General features: G+C 41.6%; 1 protein-coding gene across 1 annotated transcript; it reads left to right on the forward strand.

The window, feature by feature from the left end:
• The first annotated feature begins 16,683 nt into the window (after positions 1-16,683).
• On the forward strand, positions 16,684-23,507 carry LOC139378769 (zinc finger BED domain-containing protein 4-like). Its single transcript, XM_071121260.1, has 2 exons — positions 16,684-17,165; positions 18,716-23,507. The coding sequence occupies exon 2, from the start codon at positions 18,904-18,906 to the stop codon at positions 22,729-22,731; it is 3,828 nt and encodes a 1,275-aa protein (XP_070977361.1). The 5' UTR covers positions 16,684-17,165; positions 18,716-18,903; the 3' UTR covers positions 22,732-23,507.
• The last annotated feature ends 102 nt before the right edge of the window (positions 23,508-23,609 follow it).

The following is a 23,609-nucleotide window of genomic DNA, read 5'->3' on the forward strand; positions in this document are numbered from 1 at the left end:
CTGCATTGCTTGCTGTTTGGGGTTTTAGGCTGGGTTTCTGTACAGCACTTTGATAAACCAGCTGATGTAAGAAGGGCTATATAAACACATTTGATTAGTAGCTAACAATAACATTACTGTAGCTACTAATGCTAGTTAGTTAGCTAACAACCTAAAGTTAGCAAATGGCGTCAAACAAAACAAGGCAACGTGTATTGTGCTTCCTATAACACATGCAGAATTAAATCAGTTACTGACCGACTATGCTCTTCATAATCCATGATAAAATGCATCGGGGGGGAAGCACACACACCTCAGAGCTAGAAACAGCTTTGCTGGTTGTAACAGAAGCTTGTCAAAATCCTTTGGAAGCAATGGCGATGTGGCCTGTTAAGAGACTGTAATTCCGCGTAAACCATGTTCTCATCCAACGGGAGATGTTTAGGCTTTTTCAGTAATAACAGACAAGAATGCAGTTGGGAGCTCTCTGCGTCTTGCTAAATACTAGATTGGGTTCTATCATGCGTATAAAAAAGTATTTGCCCATTGATTGGCTTCCTCCCTATAGCCTGGAACCGTTTGGAGGCTGCAACTGCATGCTCGAGTTCCCCACAACAAAGCAGTGCACGCCGCAACTACTGCCGCAATAGGTAATGTTGTAGAGTGCGTTCACACACAAATAGAACAATGAGCCCGATATTTCACCGGATGTATAAATGTGACGCATCTGGTAGCGTTTAACACTCGCTACAAAATATGGTGATGAGAGGAACCGCAGTTTATGGCAGTGGGAGAAGATTGAGCTAGATTAATTTTGGCCGAAATTCTGCAAATTTGCTCACCGATTAAACATTTACAAGAATCTCTAACAAACAGAGCGGACTGCGTTTTGTAGACTTTAGCCTTGGCCCAATTTTTTTTTTTTAAGTAGCATTGTTTAGGAGTGCAAGGGCGAATTGAGTTATTGCACACGCGCGCTTCAGACTGGGCGTTCCCTGGCGGAAATATATAAATAAATGCTAGAACGAGCCAATAGGATTTCACTAGCTCGTTTCTGGCTCTGCTCAATTGCCTCCAATTGGCAACGACAGGCCCTGGTCTGTCGGGTTAGTTATAAAAACCATGCCAGAAGAAGTCGTCACTAGTTACCATAGTCACGAAGTCAGAAGGCCCGCCTAGTCGACCAATCAAATGAGGGAGTGTGAGTGGTCATTTTTTTCTGATCGGGCCTACTCTGGTCTACTTATTGCTCCGCCCCATATTTAATACCACAAAAATTACAGGGTAGCATATTCTGGAGGATAAAGCCGATGTTCTCCGCGGGTGCCAATAAAATAGGTTACTGTTCGCTCAATTAAGTTAAGAATATTGATTACTATTAAGACTATTGTCACCATTGGCTTTCCAAACATTTTTTCAGAGAACGTATTTTTAAATATTGAAATATGCCTGGCTGGGTCAGCTTCACATGGCCCTTCCGACAGTAGGGTATGCGATTTAAAAACAATCCAGAACAGTCTGTGGCCAAATCATGCTTTCTGGTGTAGTAGCCTATTTGTTATACTTGTATTTATTTCTCTATAGACAGGAGTAAGCTAATTTAGGCTAGGCCTATATAAATTTGGCGATTTAATTAAATTTACTTTAGGGAAGGCTAAGGCCTTTTAATGTGGCAGAAACACAACCAGTCATGATGTTTTCATCTAATTGTCAAACAATCACTTAACTAAGGCGTTTTCGAATATATTTGTTCACTCACAAAATAATTTCAACATTGTAACCCCGACGGTGTACTGTGCACCCGCAATTTGATGAATGGAAATAGACAGTTACAAAACACCTAAGTGTATTGTAATTACATTCTGCGATTGTCATGAATGAGTATCGACGTAACTTGTAACTCAGTTAAAATCAAAATGTGGTTTATCAAAATAATTATTATTGCGAACTATGACATGACTTAAACGAATTTGAATATGTTGCAAAGAGAAACAATCATTTGCATTTAATAAACTCGCCCGTAGCACCATAACCCCTCGTGCCTTATTGCTTAATCATAGCAGTCAAACTAGTTAAATCAACATCTGCTATGATTAAGCAATAAGGCACGAGGGGTTATGGTGCTACGGGCTTTTCTTAAGGAGTGCCTGTATACAGCTGTTAGCTGTGGTATATTGGCCATATACCACCAACCCAAATTGAATACCTATCTATGATTCTGTCTTCTGGCATTATTAAAACAGTATTACAGGCTTGTCTATTCCCTAATGCTTTGCATTGAAGTTATTAGCCTATTGTGCCTTATTGCTATTTTAAACTGGTTACCAATGTAAAAGTATTTTGTCATACCCATTGTATACGGTCTGATATTGCATACTAAAATCTGGGTTTATGATTGTAATTCAACTTTGCCATGGTTTGCTTAGATACTTTTGGTCACATAGTGTATGTGGACACCTGCTCTCGAACATCTCATTCCAAAATCATAGGCATTAATATGGATTTGGTCCCCCTTTGCTGCTATAACCACTCTTCTAGGAAGGCTTTCAACTAGATGTTGGAACATTACTGCAGGGACTTGCTTCCATTCAGCCACAAGTGCATTAGTGAGGTCGAGCACTGATGTTGGGCTATTAAGCCTGGCTCGCAGTCGGCGTTCCAATTCATCCCAAAGGTGCTTGATTGAGTTGCGGTCAGGGCTCTGTGAAGGCTAGTCAAGTTCTTCCCCACCGATCTCGACAAACCATTTCTGTATGGACCTCGCTTTGTGCACGGGGGGCATTGTCATGCTCAAACAGGAAATTGCTTTCTCCAAACGGTTGCCACAAAGTTGGAAGAACAGAATCATTTAGAATGTCACGCATGCTGTAGAATTAAGATTTCCCTTCACTGGAACCAGTGGCGGTTAGTGTCGTTTAAGATGAGGTAGGGCGTTTTATTTTTTTATTTTTCACTTTGTTTCTATTACAGCATATTGGATGACTGTCATTCATATTCCATTCACCCAGTTCAATGTAACACCGATCGGTTTAAGCCTACATGATACTCAAATTTTCTCTATACCCATCGTGAGTTTGCGACAACCTTGCCTATGAATGAAAGTTTACAACATACTGTAGGTGCACTCAGGTCAGTGTAACATTCAATAGTACCTTGCACACTCTTGCCTGCATCTAGCTGATTTAGGGTGTAATCATTAGTCCAACAGTTACAAATGAGAGTTTCTGTTGGACAAATTCAGGTAAAGTATGTTTATCCCCGTTTCGTTCTGTTTGCTTCCGTTGAAGAAACGTTTTTCAACAGAATCGGCGGAATGAATACACCCCTGATCACGAGAAAACACAGTTCACTTTCATAGCAGCCAAGTTGTATACCTTCTATGCGCTCCCCTCTTCTCACCTTTTACCTTAGCTTATGGACTTCAATGCACAACACTTCAGCTGTATGTGACCAGGTGAAAAAACCTTTCCAAACCACATCATAACCGCTACACACAGCCTACACAAGTAAAGTCAACATAGCTAATAGAATTAATGCGTTAGTAAACCTGCTATAATCATACAGTAACGTTACAGTGTAAAGTCAGTAAGCAGTTTATCACTTACACCGGTGGGCCCTGGTGGCATAAAGCCGTGCTTCTACACCCGCATTGCTTGCTATTTGGGGTATTAGGCTGGGTTTCTGTACAGCACTTTGTGACATCCGCTGATGTAAGAAGGGCTTTATAAATAACTTTGATTGATTTGATTGACGGCCTGGGAATGTGATGAAAGAAATAAAAGCTGAAATATTCCATTCTCTCTACTATTATTCTGACACTTCACATTCTTAAAATAAAGTGGTTATCCTAACTGACCTAAGACATGGAATTTTTACTAGGATTAAATGTCAGCAATTGTGAAAAACTGAGTTTAAATATATTTGGCTTGGGTGTATGTAAACTTACGACATCAACTGTAGTTGAACCACACTTTACAGACTACCTCAGGAAGCTGGTTGAGAGAATGCCTAGCATGTGTAAAGCTGTCATCAAGGCCAAGGGTGGCTACTTTGAAGAATCTCAAATATAAAATATATTTTGATTTGTTCAACACTTTGTTTTGGTTAATATATGATTCCATATGGGCTATTTCGTAGTTGTGATGTCTTCACAATTATTTGACAATGTAGACAATAGTAAAAATAAAGAAAAACCCTTGAATGAGTAGGTGTGTCCTAACTTTTGACTGGTACTGTATGTAAATAAAGTATCTGTTTTTCACTTTTAATAAATTAGCAAAAATGTCTAAACCTGTTTTGCTTTGTCATTATGAGGTATTGTGTGTAGATTGATGAGAATTTGTCTTTTTTTTTAATCGATTTTAGAATAAGGCTGTAATGTAACAAAATGTGGAAAAAGGGAAGATGTCTGAATATTTTCAGAATGCACTGTATATAGTGTAGATGCAGGTAGCCTGTAGCCCCTGATAGGCCTACATTTTTTTCAGATAGTCAACAGTAGCCTAGGCAAAATGTAGGCAAGATGTAAATTGAACGATTTAGCAGCTTGCTTAGTTCAAATTAACAGACTAATTTATTCAACATGAATAGTTTGGTGATTTTGAGGTAAGAAGTGCTTGTGTTTCCCAATATCCTGCTGGAATAGGCTACTGAGGATGGGGTCGTAATTTCAATCACTGAATAAAATATAAATAATATGTATATGAACTGAATATGCTTGTCAAGAACAGCCAGTGTTTACTTAGTCTAATCTGACTGACTGTTACCATCAATCTAATGAGTTCTAACAACTGATCGGCAATTGCCAAAAAGCTTTGATAACTTCCAATTTAATTAACTAAACATGGCTATTAGCACAAGGCTACAACAACAATAAACTGAAGTTATAGGCTATTTATTAAATCCGTTTGCCAGCTCCAGGTAGGTTACACAAGTGGCACATATTGATTTGCAATGACTCCAATGACACTAATTTCAACGTCAACATATGTATTATATCAAATGGTAGCCTACAATGGCATATAAATAAATAGGCTACTTGATGGCCAACTGATGCAAATGTATTATTTTCCACATTTAATTGTCAGTTTCATTGAGTACTTTTCCCCATAACAGAAGCACATTAATGAGTTCCATTAACTTCATTTTAAAATTTCCACTTGCTCTTAATGATAAGTTAATACAACCTGTAAAAAGCTCTCCCCTCTCACTCACGGACACAACCAATTGTGGAGGTATGCTCTCTCAACATACACGTATGGGGGGTGATAAAGGCCTTACATTCTGCCAAGGCAACGGTACCACCGTGTGGCTGTCGGTTATCATTGAACATCTGACTGACATGAAATGATCCCAACGCCGTGACGCCTGTGTGTCAATAAACCTAGGCAACAGTACCACCGTGGTGCTGTCGCCTACCATTGAACATATAACTCACATTTTCCGGTCACAACTTGTGGACTTGTTTATTTGATGCTGTGCGGTTTGTTGCTAACGTTACTTTGCTACCTACCAACTTTACGTTTTTTAATTAATTACCGTTTATATTTAAAATATTTCCCTCGCTCAACTTTTTTCATTCCACTTTTTCACCGCGGACGCTTTATCTGGACATGGTTCTACAGGACCTCCACCAGCCGACGCTAAGTAGTAACATTAATATTATGCCTTCTAATTGCAGTCGCTGTACTCATAATATACAGGAGAACGGTCGCCTTATGGTGAGGATAGCCGTGCTGCAAGCCCAGCTTCAGACGCAATTGTTAGGCAAGGGTCATTTAAGTGTAGGAAAGGATGAAACCGTGTTTGTGCCACCAATAAGTATAGAAAGTAGTATAAATGCCCTTGCACACTCCCTGCAGCCAGACAATTTTCTCATGGCTTCTGGAAGATAATGCTGTAGGAATGCTTAACCTGCGTCGCTCATTCAGCTGACTGAAACCTTTCAACCGGTTCTTCCCATACCAAGCCTGAGACGCCGAAGCTTCCCACCATTAGCTCTGACAAATTAAAAACCCTAGTCACTGGCAACTCCATTACCCGCAGTATTAGACTTAAAAATAAGCATCCCGCGATCAAACACTGTTTACCAGGGGCAGGACTACTGACGTTAAAGCTAATCTGAAGATGGTGCTGGCTAAGGCTAAAACCGAAGAGTGTAGAGGATATAGGGATATTGTTATCCACGTCAGCACCAATGATGTCAGGATGAAACAGTCAAAGGTCGTCACCAAGCGCAAAATAGCTTTAGCGTGTAAATCAGCTAGAAAGATGTGTCAGCATTGATTAATTGTCTCTGGCCCCCTCCCAGTTAGGGGGAGTGATGAGCTCTACAGCAGTCTCACAACTCAATCGCTGGTTGAAAACGTTTTTTTTTTGTTTTTGTTTTTTCCCAAAGATAGAATTTGTTGATAATTGGCCCTCTTTCTGGGACTCACCCACAAACAGGACCAAGCCTGGCCTGTTGAGGAGTGACGGACTCCATCCTAGCTGGAGGGGTGCTCTCATCTTATCTACGAACATAGACAGGGCTCTAACTCCCCTAGCTCCACAATGAGATAGGGTGCAGGCCAGGCAGCAGGCTGTTAGCCAGCCTGCCAGTTTAGTGGAGTCTGCTCAGCTATCCCCATTGAGACCTTGTCTGTGCCTCAATCTAGGTTGGGCAAAACTAAACATAGCGGTATTCGCTTTAGCAATCTCACTGGAATAAAGACCTCCATTCCTGTCATTATTGAAAAAGATTGTGATATCTCACATCTCAAAATGGGGCTACTTAATGTTAGATCCCTCACTTCCAAGGCAGTTATAGTCAATAAACTAATCACTGATCATAATCTTGATGTGATTGGCCTGACTGAAACATGGCTTAAGCCTGATGAATTTGCTGTGTTAAATGAGGCCTCTCCTCCTGGTTACACTAGTGACCATATCCCCTGTGTATCCCGCAAAGGCAACGGTGTTGCTAACATTTACGAAACCAAATTTTAATTTTCCCCCCCAAAAAATACTTTTTGTATTTTGACAAAATCTATGCAGCCTACTCAATCACTTTTTATAGCTACTGTTTACAGGGCTCCTGGGCCGTACACAGCGTTCGTCACTGAGATCCTATCGGACCTTGTAGTCATGGCAGATAATATATTTAAAAATATATATATTCACATGGAAAAGTCCACAGGCCCACTCCAAAAGGCTTTCGGAGCCATGATCGACTCAGTGGGTTTTGTCCAACATGTCTCCGGACCTACTCACTATCACAGTCATACTCTGGATATAGTTTTGTCTCTTGGAATAAATATTGTGGATCTTTTTCCTCATAATCCTGGACTATCGGACCACCATTTATTATGTTTGCAATCGCAACAAATAATCTGTTCAGACCCCAACCAAGGATCATCAAAAGCCGTGCTATACATTCTCGGACAAACCAAAGATTTCTAGATGCCCTTCCAGACCCCGTCCACCTACCCAAGGACTTCAGAGTACAAAAATTGTTTAACCATCTAACTGAGGAACTAAATTTAACCTTGCGTAATAACCTAGATGCAGTCGCACCCCTAAAAACAAAAAACATATCATAAGAAACTAGCTCCCTGCCTCCCGGGTGGTGCAGTGGTTAAGGGCGCTGTACTGCAGCGCCAGCTGTGCCATCAAAGACTCTGGGTTCGCGCCCAGGCTCTGTCGTAACCGGCCGCGACCGGGAGGTTGTGGGGCGACGCACAATTGGCCTTGTCTCATCGCGCTCCAGCGACTCCTGTGTCGGGCCCGGCGCAGTGCGCGCTAACCAAGGTTGCCAGGTGCACGGTGTTTCCTCCAACACATTGGTGCGGCTGGCTTCCGGGTTGGATGCGCGCTGTGTTAAGAAGCAGTGCGGCTTGGTTGGGTTGTGTATCGGAGGACGCATGACTTTCAACCTTCGTCTCTCCCAAGCACGTACGGGAGTTGTAGCGATGAGACAAGATAGTAGCTACTAAAAACAATTGGATACCACGAAATTGGGGAGAAAAATGGGTTAAAAAAAAAAAAAAAAAAAAAAAAAACTAGCTCCCTGGTATACATAAAATACCTGAGCCCTGAAGCAAGCTTCCAGAAAATTGGAACGGAAATTGCGCTACACCAAACTGGAAGTCTTGCGATTAGCTTGGAAAGATGGTACCGTGCAGTATCGAAGAGCCCTCACTGCTGCTTGATCATCCTATTTTTCCAACTTAATTGAGGAGAATAAAAACAATCCAACATTTATTTATGATACTGTCGCAAAGCTAATTAAAAACCAGCATTCCCCAAGAGAGGATGGCTTTCACTTCAGCAGTGATAAATTCATGAACTTTTTGACGAAAAGATAATGATCATTAGAAAGCAAATTACGGACTCCTCTTTAAATCTGCGTATTTTTACAAAGCTCAGTTGTCCTGAGTCTGCACAACACTGCCAGGACTTTGGATCAAGGGAGACACAAGTTTTTTAATACTATATCTCTTGACACATTGATGAAAATAGTCATGGCCTCTAAACCTTCAAGCTGCACACTGGACCCTAATTCCAACTAAACTACTGAAAGAGCTGCTTCCTGTGCTTGGCCCTCCTATGTTGAACATAATAAACGGCTCCTTATCCACTGGATGTGTACCAATAGAGCTCAATTTCTATGGAATGGTCAGCCTATCCATTTGAGAGACGCAGACTCGGTCTCAACCTTTAAGTCTTTATTGGACTCATCTCTTCAGTAGGTCCTATGATTGAGTGTAGTCTGGTCCAGGGGTGTGAAGGTGAATGGAAAGGCACTGGAGCGACGAACCACCCTTGCTGTCTCTGCCTGGCCGGTTCCCCTCTCTCCACTGGGATTCTCTAACTCTAACCTTATTACGGGGGCTGAGTCACTGGCTTACTGGTGCTCTTCCATGCCGTCCCTAGGAGGGGTGCGTCACTTGAGTGGGTTGAGTCACTGACGTGATCTTCCTGTCCGGGTTGGCGCCCCCCTTGAGTTTGTGCCGTGGGGGAGATCTTAGTGGGCTATACTCGGCCTAAAGTTGGTGGTTTGAAGATATTCCTCTAGTGGTGTGAGGGGGTGGGGGTTATAATTGGGTGGGGTTATATCCTGCCTGGTTGGCCCTGTCCGGGGGTATCGTCGGACGGGGCCACAGTGTCTCCTGACCACTCCTGTCTCAGCCTACAGTTTTTATTCTGCAATAGTTTTTGTCGGGGGGCTAGGGTCAGTCTGTTATATCTGGAGTATTTCTCCTGTCTTATCCGGTGTGCTGTGTGAATTTTAGGTATGCTCTCTCTAATTTTCTCTTTTTCTCTCTTCCTTTATTTCTTTCTTTCTCTCTCTCGGAGAACCTGAGCCCTAGGACCATGCCTCAGGACTACCTGGCCTGATGACTCCTTGCTGTCCCTAGTCCACCTGGTGGTGGCGCTGCTCCAGTTTCAACTGTTCTGCCTGCAGCTGTGGAACCCTGACCTGTTCACCAGATGTGCTACCTTGTCCCAGACCTGCTGTTTTCATCTCTCTCTCTCTCTCTCTCTCTCTCTCTCGCACCTGTTGTCTCTCTCTCTCTCTCTCTCTCTCTCTCTCTCTCTCTCGCACCTGTTGTCTCTAACTCTGAGTAGTCGGCTATGAAAAGCCAACTGACATTTACTCCTGAGGTGCTGACCTGTTGCACCCTCTACAACCACTGTGATTATTATTATTTGTATAAACATTTGAACATCTTGGCCATGTACTGTTATTATCTCCACCCGGCACAGCCAGAAGAGGACTGGCCACCCCTCAGAGCCTGGTTCCACTCTAGGTTTCTTCTTAGGTTCCTGCCTTTCTAGGACATTTTTCCTAGCCACTGTGCTTCTACATCTACATTGCATGCTGTTTGGGGTTTTAGGCTGGGTTTCTGTATCGCACTTTGTGACATCGGCTGATGTAAAAAGGGCTTTATAAATACATTTAATTGATGTCGTCATACCAATGCATTACTAACATCTGCTTGACGCCTGTGTGTTAATGAAAGTCATAAGTTGCATATTTTATATTAATTAAATCTCAACCATAAATGTTAGAAATGTACCGTTTTTTTCTGTGCAAGCCGACATTACGATGTAGCCACCTTGCGCTATAGTGTAGCCTACGGCTTGTGTATTTCCTGTTAGCGCTAATTGCCTAGAAAATATTTTGTCCAATTTATAGGTAATCTGTCTTTCCCTCAACACCTCATTATCTTATCTAGCTGTATACAGATCTAAATGTTGTTAGCCAATCACAGACTGTTGTTTCCAGTAGCCTACATCAGACAACCAATAAGATTTGTGTCTGTGGCTTTCAGTCGAATAGAGGAATTCATAGGCTTTCCCAGAGGGTCTGTGCTTTTTGGGATCCTTGGGATATCCCTACCTCAATCAAGTAGAAATGTAAAATGGTTATGGTAAGGGTTACGTTTAGTGTTAGGTAAGGGTTATAGTTTAGGGTTCAGTGTACGGACATCCCAAGGAATACGAATAACAGTGTTCGTTCAAAGAGTGAGAGACGGGCACAGTATTTGAGAGCTCGGCGGCGACACAGACATTCAGCTCCGCGGCGACACAGACGTTTGTTTTTTTACAAGTTGCAAATGCAATTTTTGCGAGTGACTTCCCCAGATAGTTTCTTTACTCGGAACCCAAACCATCTGCGTGCGTGCACCATCGTGCGCCAACATGCATAAATGTATTTTGTCCCCCCACACCAAACGCGATCACGACACTCAGGTTAAAATATCAAAACAAACTCTGAACCAATTATATTAATTTGGGGACAGGTCTAAAAGCATTAAACATGTATGGCAATTTAGCTTGCACTTGCTAGCTAATTTGTCCTATTTAGCTAGCTTGCTGTTGCTAGCTAATTTGTCTTGGGATATAAACATTGAGTTGTTATTTTGCCTGAAATGCACAAGGTCCTCTACTCCGCCAATTAAACCACACATAAAATGGTCAACCAAATCATTTCTAGTCATCTCTCCTCCTTCCAGGCTTTATCTTCTCTTGACTTTATATTGTGATCGGCAACTTTCATAAATTAGGTGTATTACCGCCACCAACCTCATTCGTCTTTCAGTCACCCACGTGGGTATAACCAATGAGGAGATGGCACGTGGGTACCTGCTTCTATAAACCAATGAGGAGATGATGGTATGTGGGTATCTGCTTCTATAAACCAATGAGGAGATGGGAGAGGCAGGACTTGCAGCACGATCTGCGTCAGAAATAGAACTGACTTCTATTTTAGCCCTTGGCAACGCAGACGCTCGCGAGCAGTGTGGGTGCAATAATTGAATAATATAGATTTCTACATTTATTTTGAAACGCTCATGCACACGATGTGAGCGGTGTAGTCAACCTGTTAGAGAAGATTAAAATAATTACAGAGATGTCCTTAATTCTATTGAGGAATAAGTAGGCTATATTTAAGTTGTGATATTGTTAGGAAATGATTAACTGTGTTAAGGCAAATTTGGTTTATTTGAAAATAATTACATTTTGTTGATAATGAGTTGATAACGTATTGTCCAAAACACGTAGAAAATATTATTTCCTGTGTTGATAGGGGAGTAGGCTAGTGTACAATAATGTAATTTGATGTTCTAGTATTATTTATTTAATGGATTAAATACATTTGAAATGAAAATATACACATTGTCACGCCCTGATCATAGTAAGCTGGTTTTTCTCTGTGTTGGTTGGGGCGTGATGGTGACTTGGGTGGGTCATCTAGGTACATTTTTATTTCTATGTTGGCCTGATATGGTTCCCAATCAGAGACAGCTGTTTATCGTTGTCTCTGATTGGGGATCATATTTAGGCAGCCATTTCCCCTTTGTGTTTCGTGGGATCTTGTCTATGTTTAGTTGCCTGTCAGAACTATTTGTATAGCTTCACGTTTCGGTCGTTGATTTAGTTGTTTTTGTTCGGGTTTCATTTATTAAAAGAGAATGTACGCATACCACGCTGCGCCTTGGTCCATTCCATACGACGATCGTGACACACGTGGTGCTATAAGATATTGTACTATTTTGTAAACTCTAGATACTGTAACAGTATGAATCTTATCAATATGTTACATTGTAATACACTACCCCTACATTCCATTGTGTGCTGGAGCTATATGGGTTTATTTTTCCACTGTCACTAGGCCTACACATTCACACTCAAACTGAATTGAATGGGGGAGGCATATGAGAAAGTATTCAGACACCTTGACTTTTCCACATTTAGTTACATCACAGACATATTCTAAAATGTATTAAATAGTTTTTACCATCAATCTACATACAATACCCCATAACGACAAAGTGAAAACAGATTTTTGAAATGTGTGCACATTTATTAAAAATAAAAACAAATATCTTCTTTACATAAGCATTCAGACCCTTTGCTATGAGACTCGAAATTGAGCTCAGATACATCCTGTTTCCATTAATCATCCTTAAGATGTTTCTACAACTTGATTGGAGTCCGCCTGTGGTAAATTCAATTGATTGGACATGATTTGGAAATACACACACCTGTTTATATAAGGTCCCACAGGAGACAGTGCAGGTCGGAGCAAAAACTAAGACATGAGGTCGAAGGAATTGTCCGCAGAGCTTTGAGACAGGATTGTGTTGAAGCACAGATCTCGGTGAGGGTACCAATTTGATGTCGCAATGAAGGTCCCAAGAACACAGTTTCCTCCATCATTCTTAAATGGAAGAAGTTGTCCTAGAGCTGGCCACCCGGTCAAACTGACAAATAGGGGGAGAAGGGCCTTGGTCAGGGAGGGTACCAAGAACCCAATGGTCACTCTGATGAAGCTCCAGAGTTCCTATGTCGTAATTGGAGAACTTTCCAGAAGGACAACCATCTCTGCAGCACTCCACCAATCAGGCCTTTATCGTAGAGTGGCCAGACGGAAGCCACTCCTCAGTAAAAGGCACATGACAGCCCGCTTGGAGTTTGCCAAAAGGCACTTAAAGACTCTCAGACCATGAGAAACAAGATTCTCTGATATTTCAGCAAATAGCAGATAAAAACAAGTTGACCGACTAGAAACTGTTTATAGCATGTCAGGCTGCAATCCAAAGGTCCTCCTCACATTACCCCTAAAATGGGTGTTTGAGATTATATTATATTAGCCATGCTTAGCGGTATGACAGTGTAGAGTTCTACCTGATAATTAATTGCACCCACCTGGTGTCCCAGGTCTAAATCAGTCGCCTAATTGGGAACACAATATGGGGGAAAGTCAAAGGATCCTCGTCAGGTTATTTGTCAAACCCAGATTAATGCATGTCTTCCTTTGTGTCAAATCTGTAGGCGATTGTTAGCTAAATCAATGACATACTGCTGAAATGTTCAGGCTTCATCATGAGCTGCGATCAAAACAGGCTGGGATGTTTTTGGTTCCGTTTCAGTTAAAGTTATGGGTAATAAAGCAACTGCACTGAAATGAATAGCCTGATTCAATGCGATTCCCCTGAATAAAAGGTGTACCCGTTAAACTGTTTGGTCTATGAATAGACCCATCCCGATCCCGAGCTTACCACTAATATTCTAAATTAGGGAGCATTTAATTAAATAACCAAACTTTTCCTGTAATGATGAGGCTGAGCAAGACCTTCGATAGGCTAGTAGACTATGCAGAAATGAATTGTGGAGTTAATCTTTATTATAGCCTAGATCACTTTATCAAATCAAATGTATTTGTCACATAAACATGGTTAGCAGATGTTAATGCGAGTGTAGCGAAATGCTTGTGCCTCTAGTTCCGACAATGCAGTAATAACCAACGAGTAATCTAACCCAACAATTCCAAAACTACAACCTTATACACACAAGTGTAAAGGGATAAAAAATATGTACATAAAGATATATGAATGGGTGATGGTACAGAACGGCATAGGCAAGATGCAGTAGATGGTATCGAGTACAGTATATACATATGAGATGAGTAATGTAGGGTATGTAAACATTATATTAAGTAGCATTGTTTAAAGTGACTAGTGATATATTTTACATCAATTCCCATCAGTTCCCATTATTAAAGTGGCTGGAGTTGAGTCAGTGTGTTGGCAGCAGCCACTCAATGTTAGTGGTGGCTGTTTAACAGTCTGATGGCCTTGAGATAGAAGCTGTTTTTCAGTCTCTCGGTCCCTGCTTTGATGCACCTGTACTGACCTCGCCTTCTGGATGATAGCGGGGTGAACAGGCAGTGGCTCGGGTGGTTGTTGTCCTTGATGATCTTTATGGCCTTCCTGTGATATCGGGTGGTGTAGGTGTCCTGGAGGGCAGGTAGTTTTCCCCCGGTGATGCGTTGTGCATCTGTAGAAGTTTGTGAGTGCTTTTGGTGACAAGCCGAATTTCTTCAGCCTCCTGAGGTTGAAGAGGCGCTGCTGCGCCTTCTTCACGATGCTGTCTGTGTGGGTGGACCAATTCAGTTTGTCTGATGTGTACGCCGAGGAACTTAAAACTTACTACCCTCTCCACTACTGTCCCATCGATGTGGATATGATCACTTTGTATAACCCAGACTGTTTTTTTTTCTAAGGCTAAGCAAACAAGCATATGCTTTTTACCTGCCTAAATAACAAGGTTTAGGCCTATATCCTCACATACCCCCTCAATTCAAGCCCTGCTTTTAACCACATAAATGTATAGCCTAAGGATTGCATGGTGACAGTGTGTCACGTCCTGACCTTAGAAAACATGTATTTTCTATGGTAGAGTAGGTCAGGGCTTGACTAGGGGTTTTAGTCTTGTTTATTATTTCTATGTGGGGTTCTAGGTTTGATTTTCTATGTTGGGGTTTGTGTATGATTCCCAATTAGAGGCAGCTGGTAATCGTCTCTAATTGGGGATCATACTTAAGTTGCATTTTTCCACCTGTGGTTTATGGGATATTGTTTATGTTTAGTTGCCTGTTAGCACTGCATTATCGTCACGGTTAGTTTATTCTTTATTTGTTTCGTCTTTGCTTAAGTTTCACTTTATTAATAAAAATTATGTGGAACTCAAAGTACGCTGCGCCTTGGTCGGATCATTCTTATAAACAACGTGACACAGTGATTGTGTCTGTTGAACCGGTACATTTGTGGTAAACTTGGAACTCTGGGGGAAAAACGAGGTCAAATCATGACATCAGTGATTTTCACGACATACCCTTCCTATCCTGCATTGGTGAGTGACAGTGAATGTATGTATGACACCTGACTATCTCATTCTCACTTCTCAGTCCTTGCTACCAGGGAATACAACTAACTTTTTTGTCTACCAGCCACTGTGGCAGGTAAATGTAAAAAATCTACCAGCCACTCAATTTTTTTACCAGCCATTAATTACACCAAAAAACACATCAAAATGCATGAGTATGCTTAGTAATGTTTATAAAACAAGGAGTGTATGACTAATAAGAAGTAATGTGGTATTTTGCTCAACTTTCAGACAAAATATCAAAAGAGACAAATGTTCAGCTGCCCCTTTAAGCTTACCATAGAAACGGAGCCACTCAACTCCTCAAGTGTGCATTGTAAGTACTGAGGGGACACTAAATATAACAGGGCAGTGTTCAGTAAGTTTTTAAATTCTGGAACATTCAATTTAACAGACTGTGCAGTACTGAACAAATAGTTGAAAAACAGGTTGTGGATTGTGGATCGCTGTCAGCATGGCCACTGCCCTTTTAAATACATCAATCATTGCTTTATGGTGCTTTCAAGACAACTGGGAACTCTGTGGGGTGGGGAGGAGGAAACTATGTTAAATCATAACGTCAGTGATCTTCTGGTCGGAAAGTTGGAGCTCTACAAAGAGGCCCAAGTTCCTTACTTGGAATATCGAGTTGATGACCATTCAAAACTATTTTTTCCCAGTTGCCCCAGGTGTTTTTCACAGTCCCCAAATCCAGAACCAATTCAAGAAAGCATACAGTATTATATAGAGCCATTATTGCATGGAACTCCCTTCCATCTTATATTGCTCAAATGAACAGCAAACCTGGTTTAAAAATTAAAAAAACAGCTAAAGCAACACCTCACAGCACAATGCCGCTTCCCTATTTTACCTAGATATTTTGTGTGTATGTATTGATATGTAGGCTGTGTGTGCTGTTTTTAGATATGTTCTGTCCTTGAGCAGTTCTTGTCTATACATTTTCTGTAATATGTCATGTTTCATGTGGACCCCAGGAAAAGTAGCTGCTGCTTTCACTACAGCTAATTGGGATCCTAATAAAATAACAAAAATACCTTTGAACCAGATGTTGCCTCCCGCGTGAGCATGGCAGATATTATGGAGGAAACATGAGCTCATGCGAGAAAGCATGCTCACGTGTGAGAGGGAAAGCCCACTTACACAGACAGGAACCTTTCAAATATGTTCACAAATGGCCAGAGTAAACTATACACCATCTTTGGCCCCATCTTCCCCCTGTCCTGTGAAGCCTCAAAGCATGCATGAGGATTTACATACATGCAGCCTAGTAATTTGTTCTAAATTCAGTCTGTATTAACATTCAAATTCCCGTTTCATGCTGGTTGAGACAGACTGTCTAAATTTAGACTCACTCCACATATAGTAGCATTTAGATGTCACATTCATTGTTCTCAGCAGTGATTAGTGAACAATGACTATACAACAAGCCTTTCATAACAATGCCTGTGCTTCAAGAAATAAGACAAGTCAAATATGTTCATAAATGTGTCGAGTTTTGTTTTGTAAACCATATGCCCACCCGTGATGATTTCAGTGCCCCTGGGAGAGACACTTCAGGTCAAGAAACCCCGTTGGTAAGGTTAAAATTTCAGAGCAGTAATAGCAGGAGAAAAACAAACAACACCGTTGGTCAAATTGATTATTGTCCCTGTATTGGCGATGGCATATGCAAAACAATGACAATAATGCTAACATCTGTCAAGAAGTAGTATGCACGTATCGATCTATTAAGAAGTGTTGCTTTATCGACGAATTTTAGTTTTTTTTATTGTCCCTGTCGCCATATTGGAAAACCCTTCAACCCAGTGACATCATAAAGCGTGTTTCTTCCGTCCGACGCTGTGTGGACCTGCTTCAACTGAATGTGAACTGCTAGGAGACAAAGCAAATCCCCCTCTGGATCAATCAAATGTGTCGTATTTAACTGTTTAGTAACAGAAAGCCAGTGATTTATACACTAAGATTTCAAGGTATGTATACTATCTTGGTCTGTGATTTCTAGGGGGTATCTTTGTTAAAATAACGTCGTGAGTAATGTACTGGGCTGATTCGGTTGGTCTGTGGTTCTTCTGTTCTAATACCAGGGAAGGATCTGGTTCTGTCTCACCAGACAGGTTATGCCCAGTGTGGCCTAGCTAGCTGGCACGACCAGGTTCCATACTCTATCGGATACTGTTGCCAGTTAATACACAGGCTGCTTCATATATGTAGTTGAAAGGATAGTCCGTTTGTGAAGTTATGGTTTCCGATTTCTGTTTTAGAAACCTATACAGTGTTTGTGTGTTTTTGTGTAGCTAACCTAGCTAGCCTCAGACACTGGCATTGCTATTAACTTGGCTGGCTAGCTAGGGTTAGCATTACCTCAATTGGCTCCAAATTATGAGTTGAGTGAAATAGCTACTATTTTAAAGCAAAACAATGTGTCACACCGTAATCCTGGATGTTGCTCGTTAGCTAACTCTACCCGGAAAAGTACTAGCCAGCCAACTAACGCTGTATCAGGAAATAAGGCTCATGTAGCTAGCTAGCTGTCAAGCTAACTAGTTAGCTGTCACGCTAACTAGCTCGTTAGCAGTTGGATAACGTTCTAGTTAGAAAAGGGAGTATGATACTACTCTAGTTGATTTGTCTAGATTCCAGACATAATTATGATCCAATCGGATTATGTCTGTGGTTGCTACAGTTTGTGAAACACATTTGTTGTGGTTTGCTGGTAGCTGGCTGGCTGCATGCACGAATAACGATTAATTCCCCATTCGTCTCTTGTTCTGGGTTAGTTGATCTTAAAGAACTCACTATCCCTGTGTAAATAAGCAGTTTATTTTTTAGGCAAATTAAAGACATTGCTAATAAGGTTTATTTACTGTGGCAACCATGAAACCGTTTTAATTTGATAACCAATAACAATGTATTGTGTTTTAGGCTATTTTTCTATCATAAATTGGGAAATTATACTCCCATTTAATTAAATTATTAACATACCTACTACTGAATTTTGATAAAATGTCACCAATGAATGCTAGACTTTACATTTTTTCATTGAAAATAAGAATTTGTTCTTAAAACTGACTTGCCTAGTTAAATAAAGGTAAACAAATAAAATAGGGTTTAAAGGATCCCAAAGTTAGTCATTGCTGGAAGCAATGCGCACCAACATTGAAACCAATTGAATGTACATGTTTTGGGTGGGATACCACCTAAACAATGGTAGGCTAGTATCAATCTGGACCTCGAAGCCAGTTACACTGCATTTTATTTAGTTGTTCCTCTCTAATCAGGGACTGATTTAGACCTGGGACACCAGGTGGGTGCAATTAATTATCAGGTAGAACTCTACACTGTCATACCGCTAAGCATGGCTAATATAATATAATCTCAAACACCCATTTTAGGGGTAATGTGAGGAGGACCTTTGGATTGCAGCCTGACATGCTATAAACAGTTTCTAGTCGGTCAACTTGTTTTTATCTGCTATTTGCTGAAATATCAAATGTTTTATTGAATTTCTCTCTCATTCCAGAGCCGACTAGAAAAGGTGGAAACGTCTCTTGACACTTTCGTAAATAGAGAAAATGGACTACAAGCTTGCTCCTTCTGATCTGGACAAGACTGAAACTTTGGCGTGAGAAATGCTCACACACTCATGAACTTTTGGCAAGCTGTATTCGATAAGAAATTGATTTTCCCCCAGAACTTTGGTCGGCTAACATGGATGGAGAGGAAGACCTCTCTCTTAAGAGTGAAGATGTAGTAGACTCAGAAACTAATGGCATAGAAAACAAGAAAAGAGAGGCAAAAGGAACATGTCTAAAAATTGAGGGGCAAGATGGCTACGTGTTTAAATCATACAGCATCACCCCCCATGACACTGCAGACGCAAAAACCTTTTGTCCGTCTAAAACACTGGCTAAAGACTCTTCACCCGTGGCTTCTATTCACGAGGAGGAACCAGACAATTTTTCTATTTCTCAGGTTGATGGACAATTAACAATTAATGAGTCTGTCAATGAAGCAGATGAGGTATGTGATAAAGAGGACTCTCTTGGGCCTACTTCTCCAGCCATTTCAAATAAAATCCTAAATCTTAACACTGCGGTCAAGATAGAAAATGGCACATCTGAACATAATGAGGAAGAGGAGGATCCAAACAGTATGAAGGAGACCCAAGAGGATGAAAGGTTATCGTATGATAGTTCTGTAGGCCCCTTTGTTACTAGAGACGATACAGATGACAATACAGATGATTACAGTAGTATGCTTAGTGGGTACACAAGCACTCTTTATGATGTTGCGATGGATGCTGTCACTCAAAGCCTATTGTCATCCATGAGAAGTCCCACTAATGCTAATCCCAGGAAGAAATCCCCTGCCTGGAACCATTTCTGCATATCTCCACGCGATAGTACCAAAGCAATCTGTATGTACTGCATGAAAGAGTTCAGTCGAGGTAAGAACGAGAAGGACCTAAGTACAAGTTGTTTAATGAGGCACGTACGAAGGGCTCATCCCACTGTGCTTTTACAAGATGGTGACCTCTCCTCAAATACTCTGACTGCCTCAGTTGCCTCATCTGTAATACCCCCCTCAAATTCATCAAATAACGGAAGCCTGGCAGCTAGCATTACTACTCCTGCCTCACAAACAAACTCTTCACCGTCCACCTCTTCAGCAGAGGGCTCTGACATATCATCCAAAGAAAAAGAAGTGTTACCAAAACTTGAAAAGGGTGCCAAAAACGACACTGGCACAGTCTCATCCTCACATTCCAACAACAACCATGAAGAAGCGATGGATGGAGGTGGGTGTGAGAGCCTCGCTGCAACTCCCAAAAACTCAAGTTCTCGTAGAAGATCAGCTGTGTGGAAGCATTTCTACCTGTCCCCTGCTGACAGTTCCAAAGCAGTATGCATACACTGCATGAATGAATTTAGCAGGGGTAAAAATGGAAAAGACCTGGGCACAAGCTGTCTGATTCGCCATATGTGGAGAGCCCACAGAGGAATTGTCATTGAAGAAAATGGACAGGGCTCGAACATCCCACCACCATATACAAACCCAACAACACTATTGTCTCGCTCTCAGCTGCATCAGGACTCTGTAGTGGAGATTAAAAAAGAATCCCCTTTCGCTCCATCCTCCCCAGAAACAATATCTGACGAAATGCCCCATAACGAAGATGAAAGCATGGACGTGAAGGAGGAGTCTGACACAATAAACCAATCAGAACAGGATTCCTCCCTCAATCTCTGCTTTGGACTTAGAGATGAGGATGTTCCTTTACCTCCCTCAATGTGTGATCTGTCTCTAGAGGGCTCAGGCCTGAAAGAGGATCTGGCGAGTTCAATTTTCCAACAAAATAAAAAAATCATGAAACGTGTGAAATCTGAAGTGTGGCACCATTTCATCGTCTCTCCAGTGGATCAGCTTAAAGCCCTCTGCCGATACTGTCCCTGTGTCATCAGCCGGGGTAAACGGGGAGACTTCGGAACCAGCTGTTTGATGAGGCATCTAATGAGAAGGCACCCAGATGTCCTCAAAAACCAAAAAAGCACAAATGATAAGGACTCCTCACCTCATCCCTATGCTACTCTCTCTGCTGCTGAGGCTGTTCCAGCCAAACTGACTAACAGCCCTGCCAAAGAGAAAAAGCCACATAACTCTGTGTTCAGTAAAAAGACATCAAAGTTGTGGAATCATTTTTCTATTTCCCCTTCTGATCCCACTAAGGTGGTTTGTTTGCACTGTAGCCGCACAATAAGTCGGGGCAAAAAGACGACAAACCTCGGAACTAGTTGTTTATTCAGGCACATGCAGAGATTTCATGGAAATGTTCTTGAAAGTAACAGTACTATCTCAGGTGATGTGCCGTCTGCTGAAATTCACGTTAAACACGAACTCATGGACACTTCTTCTGTGTATGATGAAAACTGTGAAAGATTTGATGAATACCACCCGGTTGCCAAAATAATCACCAAACTCGTTGCCGAAATGCTTGCACTGGATCTTCAGCCATCAGCCTTAGTAGAGAACACTGGTTTGAATCGATTACTGGAGTATCTTCAACCCCAGTATTCTCTACCCTCCTCTTCGTATTTCACCAGCACTGCCATACCAGACATGTATGAGAGGGTGAAGGAGGTTGTTCTCACACACCTGAAAGAGGCTGAGAGTGGTATTGTCCATTTTACAACAAGCATCTGGGTCACTAGCCAGACTCGGGAATTTCTGACTCTTACTGCCCACTGGGTTTCATACGAATCATGTGTTAGACCTCAGGGCGAGGACTTTCACTGCTCCGCTCTCCTCAGTGTGTCACAGATAGACTGTGACCATGACACGCTCAATATACAGAAGCAGCTCGAATACTTCTGGGACACCTGGATCAGCTCCTTAGGGTTGAAGAAAGGATTCACTGTAACCGACAACAATGCTATTGCGAACGTCCTGGAGGACAACAACCATGTCATCATGCAGTGCTTTGGCCACACAATAGATCTAATTGTGAACGAAGCCATAAAGAGTCAGAGGATGGTCCAGAACCTTCTAAGCAACGCTCGGAAGATTTGCGAGCGTGTGTATCGCTCAGACAAAGCAAAGGAGAAGTTGGCAGAATTGCAGAAGGTTTACCAGCTACCTGAAAATTGCCTCATCCAGGACGTTCCCTCAAAATGGAGGACATCCTTCTTCATGCTTGAACGTCTGGTGGAACAAAAGAAAGCGGTCGACGAGATGTCAATAGAGTGCAACTTCAGGGAAATGATCAGTTGCGACCAGTGGGAAGTGATGCAGTCGGTATGCAATGCGTTGAAGCCCTTCGAAGTGGCCTGCAGGGAGATGAGCAATCGCACTGCCACTTTGGGTCAAGTCATACCACTGATCCACATCCTCAACCGGAAGATAGACATGCTCTTTGACGAGACAATGGGCATCGACAACATGCTCAAGTCTCTGAAGGAAGCGATGGTGAGCAGGATGTCGTCGACCCTACACGACCCCAGGTACACTTGGGCGACAATGCTGGACCCGCGTTACAAGACTTCCTTGTTCACAGAGGAAGAAGCGGAGCAATGCAAACAAGATCTCATCAGTGAACTTCAGGTGTCCCTTTCTACCTCAATTGAGATAAAGCCTTCACTATCCAACGGATGTGGTGGAGAGGTCCCAGTTTCATCAAGCAGTTCTCCCTCAAACAAGGACAACCTCTGGGCACTCATGGATGACATCAGACACAAGATAAAACAGGAGGACAAGCCAAAATCATCAGAGCTGGCAGTGCTGGAATACTTGGAGGAGGACATACTTGATCAAAGCTGTGATCCACTGGACTACTGGAACCTGAAGAAGTTACTGTGGCCTGACCTTGCCAAGGTCGCTGTCCGCTATGTGGGCTGCCCTCCCAGCATTGTCCCAGCAGAGATTCTGTTCAGCACAGCCAGTGTGAACTGCGCTCTGAATCAGCCCATGCCATTACTAGAAAACATGGAGGGGCTTCTCTTTCTAAAGGTCAACCTACCCTTAATTTATTATCAGCACTGATTTAAAACCATTGCTTATGAGGCTCCTTAGCAAGGTCCAATTCATAGAACTGTGAAATGACAGGGGTAACTTTTTAGATTCAGGGGTAACTAAAAGGAGAATAGACAATACACTGAGCTTCATTTTCAAATCATGAGCGCATTTGGAATTGTTAATTAAGTTATTCTTAATTGCATTTTGTGTACTACTGTCAACACTTTAGAACTTGCATCAGTCAGAGACTCAGTGAAAAGTGTCAGGGAGGGAGGGGTGCATTTAGCGGTAGGGGTTGTGAACATTTGTTCCTGTGTCTTAATTTTGTCTTCTCTCTCCTTGTGCCTTATCCAAAACTAATTCAGGTCAAAATGCTGTAAATACTTTGATGCGCAAATCAAGTCTTTCAATTTAAATGGCTTAATATTAGAAACAAGATGCTGTTTTTTTTTCTAAATGAATACATTGCCCAAAAATAAATGCTGTGACTGAAAGATGTTAAGTTTGTTATTTATTTCATTATGAATGTGGCTCATGGTACTGTCAATTTAGAAGTTGCTTTTTTTTTTTACTTGCTGAAATATTTTAATATTATGCAAGATTGCTGTATTTTTTTCAGAAGCAATTTGTTTGATATGTCTTTAGCACAATTACATTTATTTTCAAGGGATTAAATTATGGGTTGTCAAGTAAAATGTACTGTACATTTATAATGATTGTTGAACTTAATTTCAAATGTGGAAGCATTCAGACTGGAACCATGCAAATTGTGGTCATTTGTAAATAAAAGGTTTCTTATGTAATCCTTTGTTCCTGTATTTTTTATTTTTTTTTATGCTTTGTGTACAGAAATTGCCATGTTTGGTAGGGGACACTAGCAAATGTTTGGCAACAAAATATGTTCT

The sequence above is a fragment of the Oncorhynchus clarkii genome, chromosome 21 (genome assembly GCF_045791955.1).
Source record: "Oncorhynchus clarkii lewisi isolate Uvic-CL-2024 chromosome 21, UVic_Ocla_1.0, whole genome shotgun sequence".
NCBI classification, from domain to species: domain Eukaryota; kingdom Metazoa; phylum Chordata; class Actinopteri; order Salmoniformes; family Salmonidae; genus Oncorhynchus; species Oncorhynchus clarkii.